The sequence below is a fragment of the Apium graveolens genome, chromosome 5, assembly GCF_009905375.1.
Source record: "Apium graveolens cultivar Ventura chromosome 5, ASM990537v1, whole genome shotgun sequence".
Classification (NCBI taxonomy): Eukaryota; Viridiplantae; Streptophyta; class Magnoliopsida; order Apiales; family Apiaceae; genus Apium; species Apium graveolens.
Genome location: NC_133651.1, coordinates 249,250,808 through 249,267,346, shown reverse-complemented (window position 1 = coordinate 249,267,346; position 16,539 = coordinate 249,250,808). Strand labels below are relative to the sequence as shown.

The 16,539-nt window shown below is 34.0% G+C and overlaps 2 protein-coding genes across 2 annotated transcripts; one reads left to right on the top strand and one right to left on the bottom strand.

The window, feature by feature from the left end:
* Positions 1-2,070: 2,070 nt before the first annotated feature.
* Positions 2,071-4,156, bottom strand: LOC141725038 (transcription factor HHO3-like). Its single transcript, XM_074527412.1, has 5 exons — positions 3,956-4,156; positions 3,599-3,861; positions 3,251-3,518; positions 3,074-3,150; positions 2,071-2,512 (listed from the first exon to the last, which is right to left on the bottom strand). Exons 1-5 carry the CDS (start codon positions 4,086-4,088, stop codon positions 2,165-2,167), a joined length of 1,089 nt encoding a protein of 362 aa, XP_074383513.1. The 5' UTR covers positions 4,089-4,156; the 3' UTR covers positions 2,071-2,164.
* A 4,915-nt stretch (positions 4,157-9,071) lies between these two features.
* Positions 9,072-12,814, top strand: LOC141660866 (uncharacterized). Its single transcript, XM_074467849.1, has 4 exons — positions 9,072-9,077; positions 9,209-9,281; positions 9,446-11,996; positions 12,082-12,814. Exons 1-4 carry the CDS (start codon positions 9,072-9,074, stop codon positions 12,812-12,814), a joined length of 3,363 nt encoding a protein of 1,120 aa, XP_074323950.1.
* Positions 12,815-16,539: the final 3,725 nt, after the last annotated feature.

Below are 16,539 nucleotides of genomic sequence, written 5' to 3'. Positions count from 1 at the left end.
GTATAACATTGAAAAGGGGAGAGAGTCTCCTACATGTCCCCCGCGGAGGCTGCTGCACCTGTTTAATATCGTATATGCTTGTGGCTCATTTGGCTGCCGCCTGTTTTGAGTTGAGGCAGCTGATTAATTGTATTGTATTGTTTATAAGTAAACAAACGGTGACTTTGAAAACAAGGTTAATATGTTAACTAACCACTTTTTCATGTGTCTAAGAATCTAATTAACCTACTTTCTTTATTATATCTGGCCTTTCCACAACCCAAGCGACGCAAATACAGTAGTCAGTAAGTCCTGCATATTATATTATTATATAATAATAAAATTTATACAAAGTTGCATGTTGAGTGATGCTAGATATCTTCAAATAAAAAGATGGTACTATACAAGTTTGAAAACATCACATATGTTCATATTTAATGATGTGAGGCTAATCACATCATATATTCATATTTCTATCTCCAACCTTATCGGCATTATTATAATATAAACATCTACGACGATTACTGAACTTTGGTACTTATTCTTCAAAACAAAGTTTGATAAAATGAAAATTGTTTAATTTAACTTTCATCGACAATTTTATAGATTATCTTTTAAATAAATTTTCAGTTACCGCCAAGAAATTGCATAAATCATAATTTGTCAAATCTGCGGTTTTTATTCAACCTTTTGAGATAAGATAATATCAAATTTTCAACCATTTGATATGTGCAAGTATATTATAAATATAAAGTTTTTTTCCTACTTAATTACACACGTATATACCTTATCTCGGGTAAAAACACAAGAGTTCAACACCAATTTTTTATTGACAAAAATGTATAAACATATAAATTATTGCATATTGTTGGGCAGATAAGTAATAAAATGAATATGGAAACAGGGGGCTCTTTTTGACTTGATGATTTATTGGGTAGGAAGTAATGTACGTGACTGGCTCATCAGTCATCACGAAGGGCCAACTTAAACAGAAAAACTAGACATTAATGCCAAGAAAAGGAATCTTTGGAATCAAGTATCCGAATATATTCTTTACCTACAAGATAACTTAAAGTAAAGACCAGGGTGAGAGAATATACTTGACCAATCAATTATCAATATTGAGTTTAATTATTAAATATATGTAAGATTCAATGTTATTCACATATACCCTGGCATATTCGAAGGCCATTCTTTTGTAAGCTATCACAGAATTATAATATTCTCGTAAGCTATGATTTGTGCACAAAGCTGTTTGTCTTATAGTTTTGACTGTAGTTATCAAATCAAATGGACGGTTATTATTTGGTACCCCATGATAGTTGATTGATTATCTAAGCTTCTTGAGCTTTGGTCAATTAGCATGCAGATTACTAGTACTGCACTGTTTGCTTAGGAATTGTAGGTCTTGTTGGGGAGAGTACTCTAAAATGAACACAGTTTCTTTTTTATTTAATCGTTTCTCATGTTATTTACTTAAGACAAGATTTTTAACATTTACTTCGATAATAAAGATCAGAATCTCCAGTTTTGATAACATTTCTGTTTCGAGATACTAATCTTACTATATTTTCCACATTTTTGTCCGAATATTAAGAATTTAACTTTGTTAAAAACAAAATACGTGTGTGCATGTTAATTATAGTAAAATAGGCTTCAAATATCTTTGTAATTAATTTATATATAAATACACAACCAAGGTTTATTTTAAGTAGTAGTTGATTATTTTTCAGTATACATGTCATTGTGAGCTTATATGTGTATATTTTTTTATTTATAAATACATATTTTTTTTATTAAAATTGAGATCAAATTATCAAATTAAAAATAATATATCAAAATTAATATCTTTACTAAAATATTATAATCTTAGTATTATGATTCATACACATACACTAGGTGTGCACATATTTGCCAAATATACCATTTTGTTGGTTATCGACATGATTGCAAAAGATTACAATAATTACTGTCACGTTATTATGTCTCTTCAGCATCGTAGGGTAAAAATAATCACTTTAAAGTCAAAAAAAATTAAAGAATTAGACACAAAAAAAAGTAAAAACTCCAAAGTTTGTGCACTAGTTCAAGTTTTCATGTAAAATGATTATTCTCGCAACTAGGATGTAATTCACTAAACACTTGTCACCAAAAAATTATACACTGCCACTACTCATTATAAAGATCAATATGCAGGTGAAGCTGTAGTAGTGTGCGTAGAAGATGAAGTAGATGGTGAATTAGAACGACTTATAGTTTTGCTGTAGCTTCCATTTTTATCAGAATAATTTGTTTCACTATGTTGCCTCTGAATTTTTGTTGCATCTTCTCTGGTAGCATTTGGCAATGTAGCTTTGGGTGCATATATTCCATTAGGAGGGGAAGATCGAGTGGCACCCGCTTCGCCGGAACTTGCAGCCGTGGTTGTGTATTCTGGTGGCGGTGGCACCCAGATTCCTCCCACCACCACAAACTGAGGTGCTTGTGTGGTGTTGTTTGAAGGGCTCGGTCTTCTTGTATGCAGTCGATATTTCTGCCATAATAACATTTGTAAGTGTCCGAAATTTGATCCGAACCCGGAGGCCCCAACCAAATAACCCATGCATATTCAATTTTTATGCCAGTGAAATAATGCACAAGTATCCGATTCAAGATTTATTTAACTTATTCTTATAATTAAAATTCACAACTGATAAAGAGAGAGGTTCCTAGTTTGGTTGTTTACGTGCACACCCGTGATTCATAACCAAATTCTATTTAGAAACACGATGGTAATATAAGGTAAAACCGGTAAAACATACAATCGTTTTGGATGTAAGAAGGAAATTTTCAATAATTTATGCATATTACTATAGCTAGCTATGAAACATTATTTATGCATCAATAATTTTTGGTCTTTTCCATCTATATGGCCAAAATTGGAATCTTGAACAAGGTCCACAACAATTACTTTGAAATTTTTTTGTTACATTTCATATATACTGTTTCTCGTGTTGGATTGGATCAGAATTGTCATAAGCTATGATTAACAAAGCATTAACTACTAATTACCCCTTGAATAACACTGTGATAACTACCATGTTTAGAAACAAACCTGCAAATGACTTTTGACTTCATCATTAGTGAGTCCATCAACCTTCATTAGTTCTCTGATCTGCTTTGGTGTAGCAACTGCAAATAATTAAAAAAAAAATCAGATACAAATTTAAAATTTCCAAACGTACAATCCAAAATTCATATTTTACAATTTATTTAAGTTAGTTAGAAGTACCATGAGCACCACCAAGTTGTTGTAAAGCTTGCAAGAACCTCCTATGTAATTCAGGGGACCAACATCTCCTAGCTTTTCTATGTGAATCTTCTTTATCTTCACCTTTACATCCACCACTACTACCACCAGTCTCCGCCGTGGAGCTGGCGGCACCATCAGGCTGCGGTGCCTCCACCACCACTCTTTTATCCTCTCTTTTAAAAGGATGAAAAGCACCACCATTTCCATTTTTATTTACCTCAAGCACTGTTACTTTTCTTGGCGAGTCCTGTAGCAAAATTTTATTAGCCTAAATATCCCAAAATAAATTAAATTTGCATTATTTTTATGGTAATTAATCGTGTTAACCTCCTTGGTAGTGGGTGGATCTAGAGTTTGATTCCATAGCTGAGCAGATCTAAGCCAGTCTGATTTTTTCGACAATTTTTCACTGCGGTTACTATTAGTAACACAAACAGTCTTAGCTTTTTTAGAATGTTGTTCATCATCTTCCTCAGAAGAAGAAGCTCTTTTTATAGGCATAAATTCTTCCAAAACTGGGCCTTCACTTGATGTTTGCTCACTGCATTCATGCCTCTGGCTGTAAAACTCTTTCTTGCATTTCTCAATAGCTACAGAAATTAAAAAACAAAAAAAAAATCAAGAATCAAATAAATGTAATCAAGGTCAAGACACAAGTATAGGGTGCATGTAAATTATAAGTACCTTGAGAGACAAGGTCAAGACAGAGGGGAAGCTCGCGCTGAAAGACTTGAATCTTGCGACGTTCTTCTTCTAAAGATTCAATGTAATCAAGACATTTTCGCATCTTGTCCGAGTTGTTAGTGTTGATTATCATAGTTTGTTGTTTTGGGTTAATGGGATTGTCTGTAATTGTAATAATAAAGGAGACCCTGTTTATATATACTCCCTCCGTCCCTCCCAAATGTTTACATTTGGGTTGGGCACGGAATTTAAGAAAAATGATAAATTAGTGGAGGAAAGTTAAAAAAGTGAGTAAAGTAGTGGGACCGATTAATATTATATGTATAAAGTGGGTATAGTGGAGAGAATTAGTTGATGTGGTTACTTTTTATATTATAAAAACTTTACTATTTTTGGAAAATTTTGAAATGTAAACAATTGGAAGGGACATCCCAAAAAGGAAAGTGTAAACAAATGGGAGGGACAGAGGGAGTATCTGGTAAGAGGGGACCCCAACCCAAGGAAATTAATATAATTAAATATGATTTGAAGGAAGCATAGATGGATCCGGAGAAAAAGAAGAATATAAGGATCTTACTAGAATCGTAAAAAGGAATAAACTTGGAATACAAGATATATTATTCATATTATAATATTAGGTACAAATACATGATCTTTTATATGTACAAGTGTATGTATGGCAGTTGAAAGTATTTAATTTGGTTTTGGCATTTTTGGTTCGACGGAGTTGAGACGAGAGATAGAGAGCGGGGGGTCGAAGTCGGGCCGTCGCGTACAAACAAATCTATGATATGTTAGAGAGAGAGAGAGAGCGAGATTAGGCATTTGGGGTTGAATATTCCGTTGGGTTTAGCTGGCAATGACGTGGGCCATTTATAATTTAGATAAGATCGATATTTATATATATATGTCCTCCAGTAGATACAGGGGTGGGGCCATATGTCATTATAGGTTTTCATTACAACGTTAGGTTAGGTTAGGTTAACAGGGTGGGTTGCGTTTGGTTTGTGGAATCCCGAGGACGTTTCGCCCGTTTGTGAACGCAGGAAGCTCAAGGCCACCAGAATCTTAAGATAGATGCTTCATCTCCGCGCATCCCAAAAGGTTAACATGAAAAAATTGAGGACCCTCATTACATTATTCAAATTTTTATCTGTTTTTTAGAAAATTAAACATATCTATTTGGACCAACAGACTAAACATTACTTCCCTATTTTTTTAATATATGACGTTTGATGTTCTGACATACATGTTTAGGAGATTTGACCATAAAGTTTAAATTTTTTTTTTCAAATTTTTTTTTTGTAAATAAAAATTTTGATCTTATACTTTTATTCAAAAAGGTTAACATGAAAAAATTGAGGACCCTGATTACATTAATCAAATTTTATCTATTAAAAATATTTTATTTGGACTAACAAACTAAACATTAGCTTATAATAGCAACTTCGAGAAGAGATTGTTAAAATAGTTGTCGATCTTGCCACATCATCATATATATTACTCGGTTCCTTCTACTCATTTCTTTACAAAAAAAATTAGCCGTCCTTATCATTTTTTTATATTCCAATTTTTTTTTTAAAATAGTGAACTTTTATAATATGAAAATTAATCGCATCCACTATTTTCCTATATTATACCCACTTTATACATTAAAAATTAATTGGATCCACCACTTTACTCATTTTCCTTACTTCTTACTATTAATTTACATTTTTTCTTAAACTATGTACTCAAATCCAATAAAGAATTGGGTAGCGGAGGACATAATATTTTTTTTACTCAATTTCATATCAACTTGACAATATTTTTCTCCAATAGTACCCATCTTCAAAAATTGTCTACATGATCCCAAAATTAAATTGCAAATAATACATAAACTAAAGAAGTATTATCAATATCAATTTTTAGCACTCATACATGTATTTTAACTATTTTTTAAATTTGCCAAGTTTTGATAATTTTGATGGGCAATATCACGTAAGATTTGGCAACCAGCTAGTAATGCTTTAACTTATACGGTCTACTAATAGTTTAATAATATATATTTTGTGAAACATTATTATCCTTTCATTATATCTTAAAAATAAACAATATAATTTTCATTATAAAATATGTTGTCGGATAAAGATCCAGGTATGTATCAAACTCGATTAAGGACGGACCCGCCATTTAAACTCGAAATCGGTTAAGTCGGCTCTGTTGGAGTTCCTGTATGAGCCAAATCAAACACGAATTCGAGTTTATTTAGTTAAACGAGTCAAACCGAGTATATAACGAATTCGACTCGAATTCAAAATTCTTTTTGGATTTAACTCGTTTAAAATTTTCATTTAAGTTATTTTAAAATTAGTATTATAATTTTTAAAATCAAATTTTAATTAAATTTTAATTATTGAGCTCACGACTCGACTCGGCTCCTATAACTCAGAGCAAACTCGACTCAGCTTGTCCATAAATAAATCGAGTTTGGTTAAATATTTGAAACTACTTAATTTGAAATAGAGGTTCAACTCCATTATAAAAATAACTCGAACTAAAACTCGTATATTAATAGATTTAACTCAGCATGACTCGAATTGCAGCCCCTACATGCGAAAGGGTGCAAAAACTATATGGGATATTAGATTTGTTATAAGTTTTTTAAAAAAAAATCTCCAAAAAACCTCAAGAAAATTATAGCAATGAATAACAAATTAACAATGGGAGAGCATGAAATAGTAGTAGCTTTTGGGGGCAACGAAGGGACCTGTACTGTAGTTTAGAATCTTTGTACAAGTCCCCGTCGTGTATGTTTTGGATGTACCTGTTAATGTAAGTAGTGCTGTGCGGTGGAAAATATACTTATGATACACGTTTCACGCTTTTGTGATTTTAAAGCTCATCCACAAGCATCTCTTCAGAATATTCTATCCTCCCCCTCTTCTCCCTTCTTCGAATTCTTCTCCTTCGCTTCGAACTAAGGGCATGTTTGGCAGTAGTTCTTTAAATGACTATTTCCTAATAATAAGTTGAGATTGGCAAGAGTTCGTTTAAAAATTTAACCTAAAGTTGTACCTAGTTGAAATCTCCTCCTCAAAATATTTTAGTTTGGTCTGTTTTAAAATTTGAATCAGCATTACAGAACACCGAAATGTGCATGAGTTGTACAAATATACATCCGAAAAAAACTAAAATTTTTACTACATGAACTATCTTGCGAGTCACGAGGTAACAATCTCTCGAGTTAAGGCTTTACTAGTGAGTTTTTAGTTAGAAAGGAAGTAAATTATAAGTAATTAAAGTAGTTTTATTAGATTTTTGTAATGAAAATTATGTGGCGAAAATATCCCAAATTTGCCCTCCTTTTTAAAAATTCGGGAGTACGATTAATTATGAGTAAAAATTAAAATATTATACTTACCCTTCATTTATTTTCCTTTCTTTTTAAAATCTATGAGAAAGGAGTAAGATATTTGTTTTCAAATTTATGGTTGTACAAATATCGATTTCATTTTTTTTAATATGCTTAACTCATGTGAAACTTTATATATAGTATTCAGTAAAACTTAAAATTTGAGTTTTACAAATTTTGAAGTTGTTAGTGCTGGTGGCCCAATGTATCAGGTCTAATAGCCGAAGGCTCGTAAAGTAGTTATGAGGCGACCGCGGGACATGGAATAATAACCAAAAAAATGTTATCCCCTCGGGACATGGAATAATAACCAAAAAAATGTTATCCCCTTCCCTTTCAATGTCCGTCTAACTCCATCTTGTAACTGACGGCACTACAAGAAGACTGTCAATAGATGTAATATCCGGGATATAACGTGTAATTATTTTTACTATTAAATAATTAATATGTGTGTCCAGTATCTATTCTGTGAGTTAATTGTTAAGTCACTACACCATAGATGGCCTATCGCAATGGTTTAATCATGCATGTTACAAAATTATGTTACCTTAGGTATGCTCATCTTAGCCTACCGCAACGTAGTATTTTTGATGTTACCATAGCCTTTAAAACATGTTACTATAGCTTCAAAGTGTTACATACGAGTAACATGTGACAATTTATGTTACAATAGGGTATTATTGGATAAAAAAGTAGTATATTTTACAAACAATTAAATATATATAATTATTTGACATGAAAATTAATCAATTTTTATAATATAATTAAGCAAAAATATTAATATTAGTTAAGATTGATAAAATATTTTTTGTTAAAAAATTTATAAACTGTATTAATTAATAATTGATAAATTTTTATCAATAAAAAATTTAAAGACAATTAAAACTTAATTTTTTTAAAAAAAGAGATGAAATTAGCTGGGCTTTTTCAGGCGGGCTCAAATTTTTTGGAGAAGCGCTAAAATTTCAGACAAATTAACTTCTCCCTCTAATTTCATTCTCCCTCATTCTCTCACTCTCTCTCTCATTCTCTCTCTCCCAGTAGCTATTCTCTTTCATTCCTCTCTCGAGCTAGGGTTTCTAATCGGGGGTAACATTTTGGCGAAGCTGGTCACATTTTGGAGAAGCGGGTCACAGATTGGAGCTAGGGTTTCTAATTGGGGTTTCAAATCAGCTTGCGGTTCAACATTAAGGTACTACATCTCTCTCTCTCTCTCTCTCTTTCTCTCTCTCTCGCTCTCGCTCTCTCTGATTTTGTGTATCTCTCTCTCTCTATCTCTCTCTCTCTCTCTCTCGCCCCCTCTATTTCTGTTAGTTTCTTCTCTAATTTGTTACATGCGTGTTTTTGTGTATTTTATACATGTATATGTATGTTACATGCATGTTTTTGTGTAATTTTAATTGGAATTGGGGTTTTTTATTTTTGTAGATCTGTAAGTGTGATTTTTGTATTAAATTTGTTTCTCGATATTTGCTTTTTATCCGGTTGATTTTCATGTTAGGCTTTAGTTATAACTTACATGTAAATCATCATAGTCAAGTGGATATAATTGATTGTGTAAGTAGATATCTGTTGTATCTATAATGCAATTGTTTATGAGTATTTACATTTATGTTAATTTGACCTTTATTCCTGAGAGTTTCAACCCTTTACGAGTATTTAAATTTTTGTTAACATCAACTGTCACAGTTCGGTAGGTAGGAGGAGTGGGATAATACGGAAATGGGTGTATGCACATGTATATTCATGGTCATATAACATGGATTCGATACGTATAATCTAATATGGATTTACGATTTCAGGGCTGCGTTGTTATGCTGTGTTGTTATTAATACATATAATCTATAATATTGGTTTAGGATTTCACTTCTGCGTTGTTATTAGTACGCATATCTAATATGGGTTTAGGGTTTCACGGTTGTGCCGTTATTAGTATGTACAACCAATGAAAATGAGAACATAAAATATTACCTCGGTCTGCTTAGGGCTTCACGGCTGCGTTGTGTTGTTAGAACGTATAACCAATATGGGTGTATGGTTTCACGACTACGTTGTTTTCTTTTAGGAATATAACATTATTGTCCTGTTTTCTGTAGTGATGGACGATGATCTAAGTCAATGGATAACCCTTCCAAAATACAGTACACCTTACATTAAGGGGATAAAGGATTTTTTAGAAAATGCATTTCCCAAATTTTCCGTAGGCGATGAAATGTTGTGCCCTTGCAAGAATTGTAGAAATGGCAAGTGGCATACTCAAGATCTTATTTATGATCATCTTATTTGTCATGGCCCTTGTCCATTGTATGCGAATTGGATTTGTGAGGTTTCGAGCAAAGATCATAGGATAGATATTGAACGGGCAGAAAATATGGGTTTTGAAGATTCCTTTACCTTCGGAGATAATTTGGACGAGATGTTCCATCGTACTAATGATACTACTGGACCGAATGATGATGCCAAAAAATTTTATGGCCATCTTGAAGAAGGAAAGCAGCCCTTATATCCGGGCTGCAAAAAATTTTCCCGCTTAAGTTTTATCATTAGGCTGTACTCTTTAAAGTGCATTCATGGGATTTCGGAGTCGGGTTTCGGGGATTTATTAGAGCTGATAAAAGATGCTTTTCCAGAAGCACACATTCCTTTGTCTTTTAATGCGGCAAAGAATGTTATTAAAGATTTAGGGCTCGATTATCAAAGGATACACGCCTGCCCCAATAATTGTATGCTGTTTTGGGCTGAAAATGAAAAAGAAGAAAATTGTAAAACTTGCGGTGCTTCAAGGTGGGTCGTAGTGGAAAAAAAAGGCGCCGTGGACAATAATGGGAAGAAGTTAATTCACAAGGTCCCGGCAAACGTGATGCGCTACTTTCCACTCAAAAAAAGGTTGCAACGCATGTTTATGAGCAAAGAGTTATCAGAACTGATGTTATGGCATGCAAAAGGTCGAAAAAAGGACGGCAAACTTCGACATCCCGCTGATGCAGAGGCTTGGAAGGCATTGGATGCTCGTTATCCTCAATTTTCATCCGAGAACAGAAACATCAGATTGGGCCTAACCGCTGATGGTTTCAATCCTTTTCGTACTATGAACATAAGTCATAGTATTTGGCCAATTATTTTGGTTAACTACAACATTCCCCCCTGGCTGTGTATGAAGCAAGAGAATCTAATTCTCTCGACACTCATATCTGGTCCCGAGTCTCCGAAGAATAATATAGATGTCTTCATGCAACCTTTAATTGCTGAACTGAATGAGCTGTGGGAAGTAGGCATTGAGACTTATGATGCCCTTACTGACCATACTTTCAACTTGCGCGCTTCTTTACTTTGGACAATCAGTGATTTTCCCGGGCTAGCAATGCTATCTGGATGGAGCACAAAAGGAAGACTAGCTTGTCCAGTTTGCAATTATGAAACATCCTCTATGTACCTAAAACATAGTCGGAAAATGTGTTACATGGACCATAGGAGATTTCTCCATCCCGAACACCCATGGAGGCTTGATAAAAGAAAATTTAATGGTCAAATTGAATTGAGAGGTTGTCCAGAGGTTCTAACTGGAACAGACATTGAAGAATTATTGGCAGGATTTGTAAATCATTTTGGGGGGAAGAAACCAGAGAAGAAAAGAAAGCGCCAAAAAAATAAGATTAAGTCGAATTCGCCTTTCAAGAAAAAATTAATATTCTTTGATCTGCCTTACTGGAAGCACAATGTTTCTCGACATAACCTTGATGTTATGCACATCGAGAAGAATGTGTGTGATAAAGTACTTGGCACATTGCTCAATATTGCTGGAAAAACAAAAGACCATATAGCAGCTCGCCTAGATTTGCAAGAACTTGGCATCAGAAAGGTCCTCCATCCTGTTCTATCAAGTGACGGGAAACACCTTGAAATAAGGGCTGCGATATTCGACATGACAAATGAAGAGAAAGATTTATTCTGCTCTGTCCTTAAAAATGCTAAATTCCCATATGGAAGTGCCTCTAATATCAGCCGGTGTGTGCACATGAAGGAGAGAAAGGTATCTGGCTATAAGAGTCATGATGCTCACTTTTTCATGCACTACTTATTACAATTTGCAGTGAAGAAATCTTTGAAACCGGAGGTTGCAGTCCCTTTTATCAGATTAGGGGCCTTCTTAAGAGGTATTTGGAGTAAAGTCATCGACTTAAGTGATCTTAAGAGGCTGCAAACAGAAATAATTGAAATTATTTGTCAATTTGAGACTATATTCATTCAGGCTTTTTTTGATGTGATGGTCCACCTTTTGATTCACTTGTGCCAAGAAATTGTATTTGGTGGACCGGCCCATGTTCGAAGCATGTGGCCAATTGAGCGCTATTTAAATAAATTGAAATCTTATGTGCGGAATAGATCTAAACCAGAGGGATGTATCGCCGAGGGTTACCTGGCCGAAGAATGCTTGATATTTTGTTCAAGATTCTTGGGTGGCCATGGAGGATCAAAATTTACCAAGGCTGCAAAATTTGAAAGTTTTCCAGAAAAAGTAGAATTTCCTATTGGTTCACGCAGAAATAAAGATGGAAAGGCTGTGAATTTAGTTGAAGTTGAATGGATGGCTATTCATCGTTATATTCTATTCAACTGCGGGAATAAAGAAATTGATAGTTTAATCGAGTAAGATTCTAGCTACTAATTGTGTTTAACTGTTATAGAATTAGAACCTGTTTTGTCTTGATTTTTAACTAGGTAATTATTGTAGGGAGCATCGAATCTTAATAGAAGGACAAGCCAAGTCAAAAAGATACAATCGTGAGAGAGAACATTCTGAAGATTTTTGGAAATGGATGAAGGGGGAGGTCGGAAAAAAAGATAACATTTCAAAGGAATTGGAAGTGCTTGCAATGGGCCCTAATCAATCAGCGAAGAAGTATAGTGGTTATGTACTTAACGGATATCGATTCCATACAAAGTACCGAGATGCTAAATGTACAACCCAAAATAGTAAGGTATTTCTAACTGCTTTGACTACTAGCTTTGCTAGTTCAAAAGATCAAAATCCACTGGTCGGCGATGTCAATTACTACGGAGCAATTGAAGAGATTTTTGAAGTTGATTATTGGGGAGAATTTTCTGTAGTGGTGTTCAAGTGTTGTTGGTATAAGGAAGAGAAAGATCTATATGGTTTAACTCGAGTTAATTTTAACAGATTATGTCAGAAGTCTGATCCATATGTGCTAGCTTCACAGGTGCAGCAAGTCTTCTACGTAGAAGATCCTACTGAAAAGATGATGTATAATGTTATAAAGAAATTGCCAAGGGATTGGTGCGATGTCGAAGCTGAAAATGCAAATGAAGAAGCCGGGGATCCAGTTTTACATGATTTACACACTAGTGTTCCTCTAGAAACAGACACGGATATTAACTGGTGCAGAGATGATGTCCCAACACGACAAGTCCCCATCAAGGCTAGAACAAACGAAGAAACTACTTAAATTTGTAATTCGAAATATGTAACTATCAAGGGCCTAGTTTCTGATGTATCAACTGTTAATGAAGTGACTTCTTAATTGCCTAATTTATCATGTTTTAATGTATTTTCTTTTAATTAATTAACTTGTTCTTAATATAATGTTCTGTTAGTTTTAAATCTGCCCTGCTCTTTATGCGATCGCTTCTTAATTTAGAGCATTATTAAATTTATTTACTTGCATACTGCTCTTTTAATGTTTCTTTTAAGTGTTTATTTTTAAGTGTTTTTTATTTAAGTGCCATGTCTCAGATTATTTTAATGATTTCATCTAATTATACTTTCTCAATTTTTTGTAGGATGGCATACATAAATCTCAGGTTGTACCACCAGGGTGAGTTTCAGCCTACACGGTATGTCGGTGGTAAAGAACTGATTATAACGAATGTCGAAGTAGATAGGTTTTCGTACCCTGTATTGATGGATTATGTCAAGGATGACCTTGAATATTCAGAAATTGGAGGGATTTATATGAGAAAAGGTGATAAGCAGGGGGGGTGGCAGTTGGTGTCCAATGATGTGGACTTGTGTTCATTAACTGCAGGAGCTGCAGACGGTGAAAATGTTGATTTTTATCTTGACAATGTCGTTGATAGCACTATCGAACCAATGGATCAGATGCAGCCATTTGTAATAATACGGCCAAGAAAGGATATCTTAGCAGGTAATATATTAATTTCATTTCAGAAATATACCTTAATTGTAGGGGCATCAGAAATATATAGGTGTTACTATATTTAGATTTTATTCAAACTCATAATTATTGTTTTTATGTCTTTATAGCTAAAAAGCAAGTCAAGCGGCAGTTTGTAACCACTCATCAACTACAGCAACAGAAGATGAATAAGAAGGCAAACCAAGTTGATAAGGCTGGGAAGAGGAACTCAAAGAACTTTCCCCTAGAGGGTACTCGGAAGTCACCACGGCTTTCTAGAGTGCAGGAAATCACTGATGGTGATGATTGTGAAACTCCTCCAAGTGTTAGGAGGAAGTTGAGTTTACATGATACTCATGAAGATGAGCGTATGGGAGAAAATGAACTGGAGGTTAGCATATAATTCAGTAATACCTATAATTTTCTTGTTAGATTATTGTTGTTTAAGTACATGTAAGTACATGTATGTAACCCCTTTATTAATCCAGTAATTCCGTCATACCTATATTAACATGAATTTATGTGAAATTGCAGAAACTACCCCCTCCACCTCCTCTAACGGAGTATGAAAAACTGAGAGCTGTCACAGTAAAGAGGAACAATGAAGTATTTTTTGCCCTCAATCTTCCTACACTCTCTTCTGAAGTGAGAAACTCAATCTTAAAAGATAAATCCAAAAAAAGAAGCATGTGCAAGAGGGGAGCGATGAGGAATATGATCCAGCTGTGGATCTTGAGGATGGTGGATCGGGAACTCAAAGAAAGGCTGCTAGTAAGGATGGTGGATCAGGAACTGAAAAGGTATGTCATAAATGTCATAAAGCTATCATTTTCACATTTTCTAAATTCTTCCCCAAATGTTTCATCGGGGTTGATAGTTGTAATTCATATATACACAAACATGGAGTTTTACATGATTTATGTTTCAGAGAGGGAAAACTGAGAAAAGCAAGGTGCTTATTGGACGTGGACCAACAACACGGTCACGAGCCAATACTGTTATATCACAGAAGGAAGGAACCGAGGATGCTACTGAGAAGGAAAATCAGTCATTATCACATATGGAACCTGCAGGACCTCTGATTCAGCTACCGTCAATTGAAGCAAATGGTTCAATGGAGGCTTTTTGGGCTATGCGAAAGCGCCAAAAGGAAGCAGCTGCAGCGAAATCGAAAATTTCTCCAAGTACAACTGCAACTACAAAGACTGCTACAAAAAATGTTGTTGAAGAAAATGTTTTTCCGGATATTGAAGAAGAGGAGGAAGCAGGTATCTTCTTTCCTTTATTTATGATTACATAAACTGATTATTTATAAAGGAATTATTCCTTTAAGGCCCCTTAAAGAATACTCACTTTGAGGCTACCCACATTCATATATTTTCCATAATTGATTAATTTGCATCAGTTTAGTAAATTACTTATAATTGAGGTTAATTGGCATAAGGTTATTTATGTCATTTAAGTTAATGAAATTGTGAAGTTAACCATGGTTAATTATGTGATAGATGTAAAACTTCTTGCACAAATTTAATTAGCATATGTAATCTATAATGCTGTTAATTGTTATTTGTGTTTTTATATAATTATTAAAACACAACCCCCATGAGAATTAATGTATTCTTTATGACAGTAGGTCCTTTAGAGTGTCCAGAATCCAAGGTATGCGTTATCTATATTTATCATTTTAAAAATAAGGGCTGCTTATTATAAAGACACCCATTAAAAAAATAAAAACTAAAAATAAGACATCTTTATAGACCAATCTTTGAAATACGACATATTAGAAAAACACCCATAAATATAATCAAATTTATTATAATATTCCTACTTTGTTTGATTTTCGTGCAAGTAATTTTTGCTCATATGTAGTTGAAGTTCCTATAAGGCTGAGAGGACCGATGAGGATGGATAGGGTTCATACCAGAAATATGGACCATCGAGTTGTCCTTCAGATGAATGAAAGGTTCCAGCCCGTTTCAGATGAGGACAAAGTAATTTCTGAACTTAGTAACTTCTTGGGGACACTCGCAAAGCGATGCGTGTCATTTACCTATGTTTCTTGGCGTGATGTTCCGAAAACTTTGAAAAATACACTGTGGAATTATGTCAAGGTATCACATACATTGTTTAATTATCGTGATTTATTTTTCTGCAACATTACCTTTGATTAACTGTACTTGTGTTCTTTATTTTGTTGACTTTTTCCAGCAAAGATACATTATACCTGATGAATGTGAAACATGGGTGTTGAAAACCATTCAGTCATCTTGGAAGACACGTAAGAGCCGAATTAAGAAGGCGCATTATAAAGCATTTGAAACTGATGAAGAACGGATGGAAAATAGGCCAACTGATATTCCCCTTGAGAGTTTCAAGATGTTGCTGGAGTACTGGAATGATGAAAGCATTAAGGTTTTCTAATTCCCCTTGCACTTTCATATTTAATTATGTATTTATATTTGATCTAAGTGACATAAAGTTATTTCACATTTTTGTAGAAAAGAGCAGCGACAAACGCAAGAAGTCGATGTCAGTATACAGACACACACACTACTGGTCCAAAGACTTTCGCACAAATTCGAAACAATATGGTATGGCCAGAATCTCAATTACGCATATTAACCTCAATAAGCTAGTTGTTACGCAAATATATGAATGTGGACAGCCTTCTGGTTACATATATTACTATATATCTAGAAATTAATTTCTATATTTCTTTTGGCTAACTTGTTCATTTTTGTCAGAAAAAAAAGGCAAAGAATCAGCGTCCACCACCTGAAGCAGAGGTTTTTGTTGAGACTCGTGAGCGTACTGATGGTCGTGAGTATAAGACCAACACTGAAGAAATAAAAAACAAGATTGTAAGTGTTTTTATTAATCTTAGTGCTTCTGAATATCCATTAATGTCGCAAGATGGTTAATTAGTTGTGTTTTATGATTTATTTGGTGTTTAGAAGTTTTATTTATGTACCTGCATGCATTTTTATTTAATGATTACTAATTGTGAATTTAATTGGATTAAATTATTCGGTTAT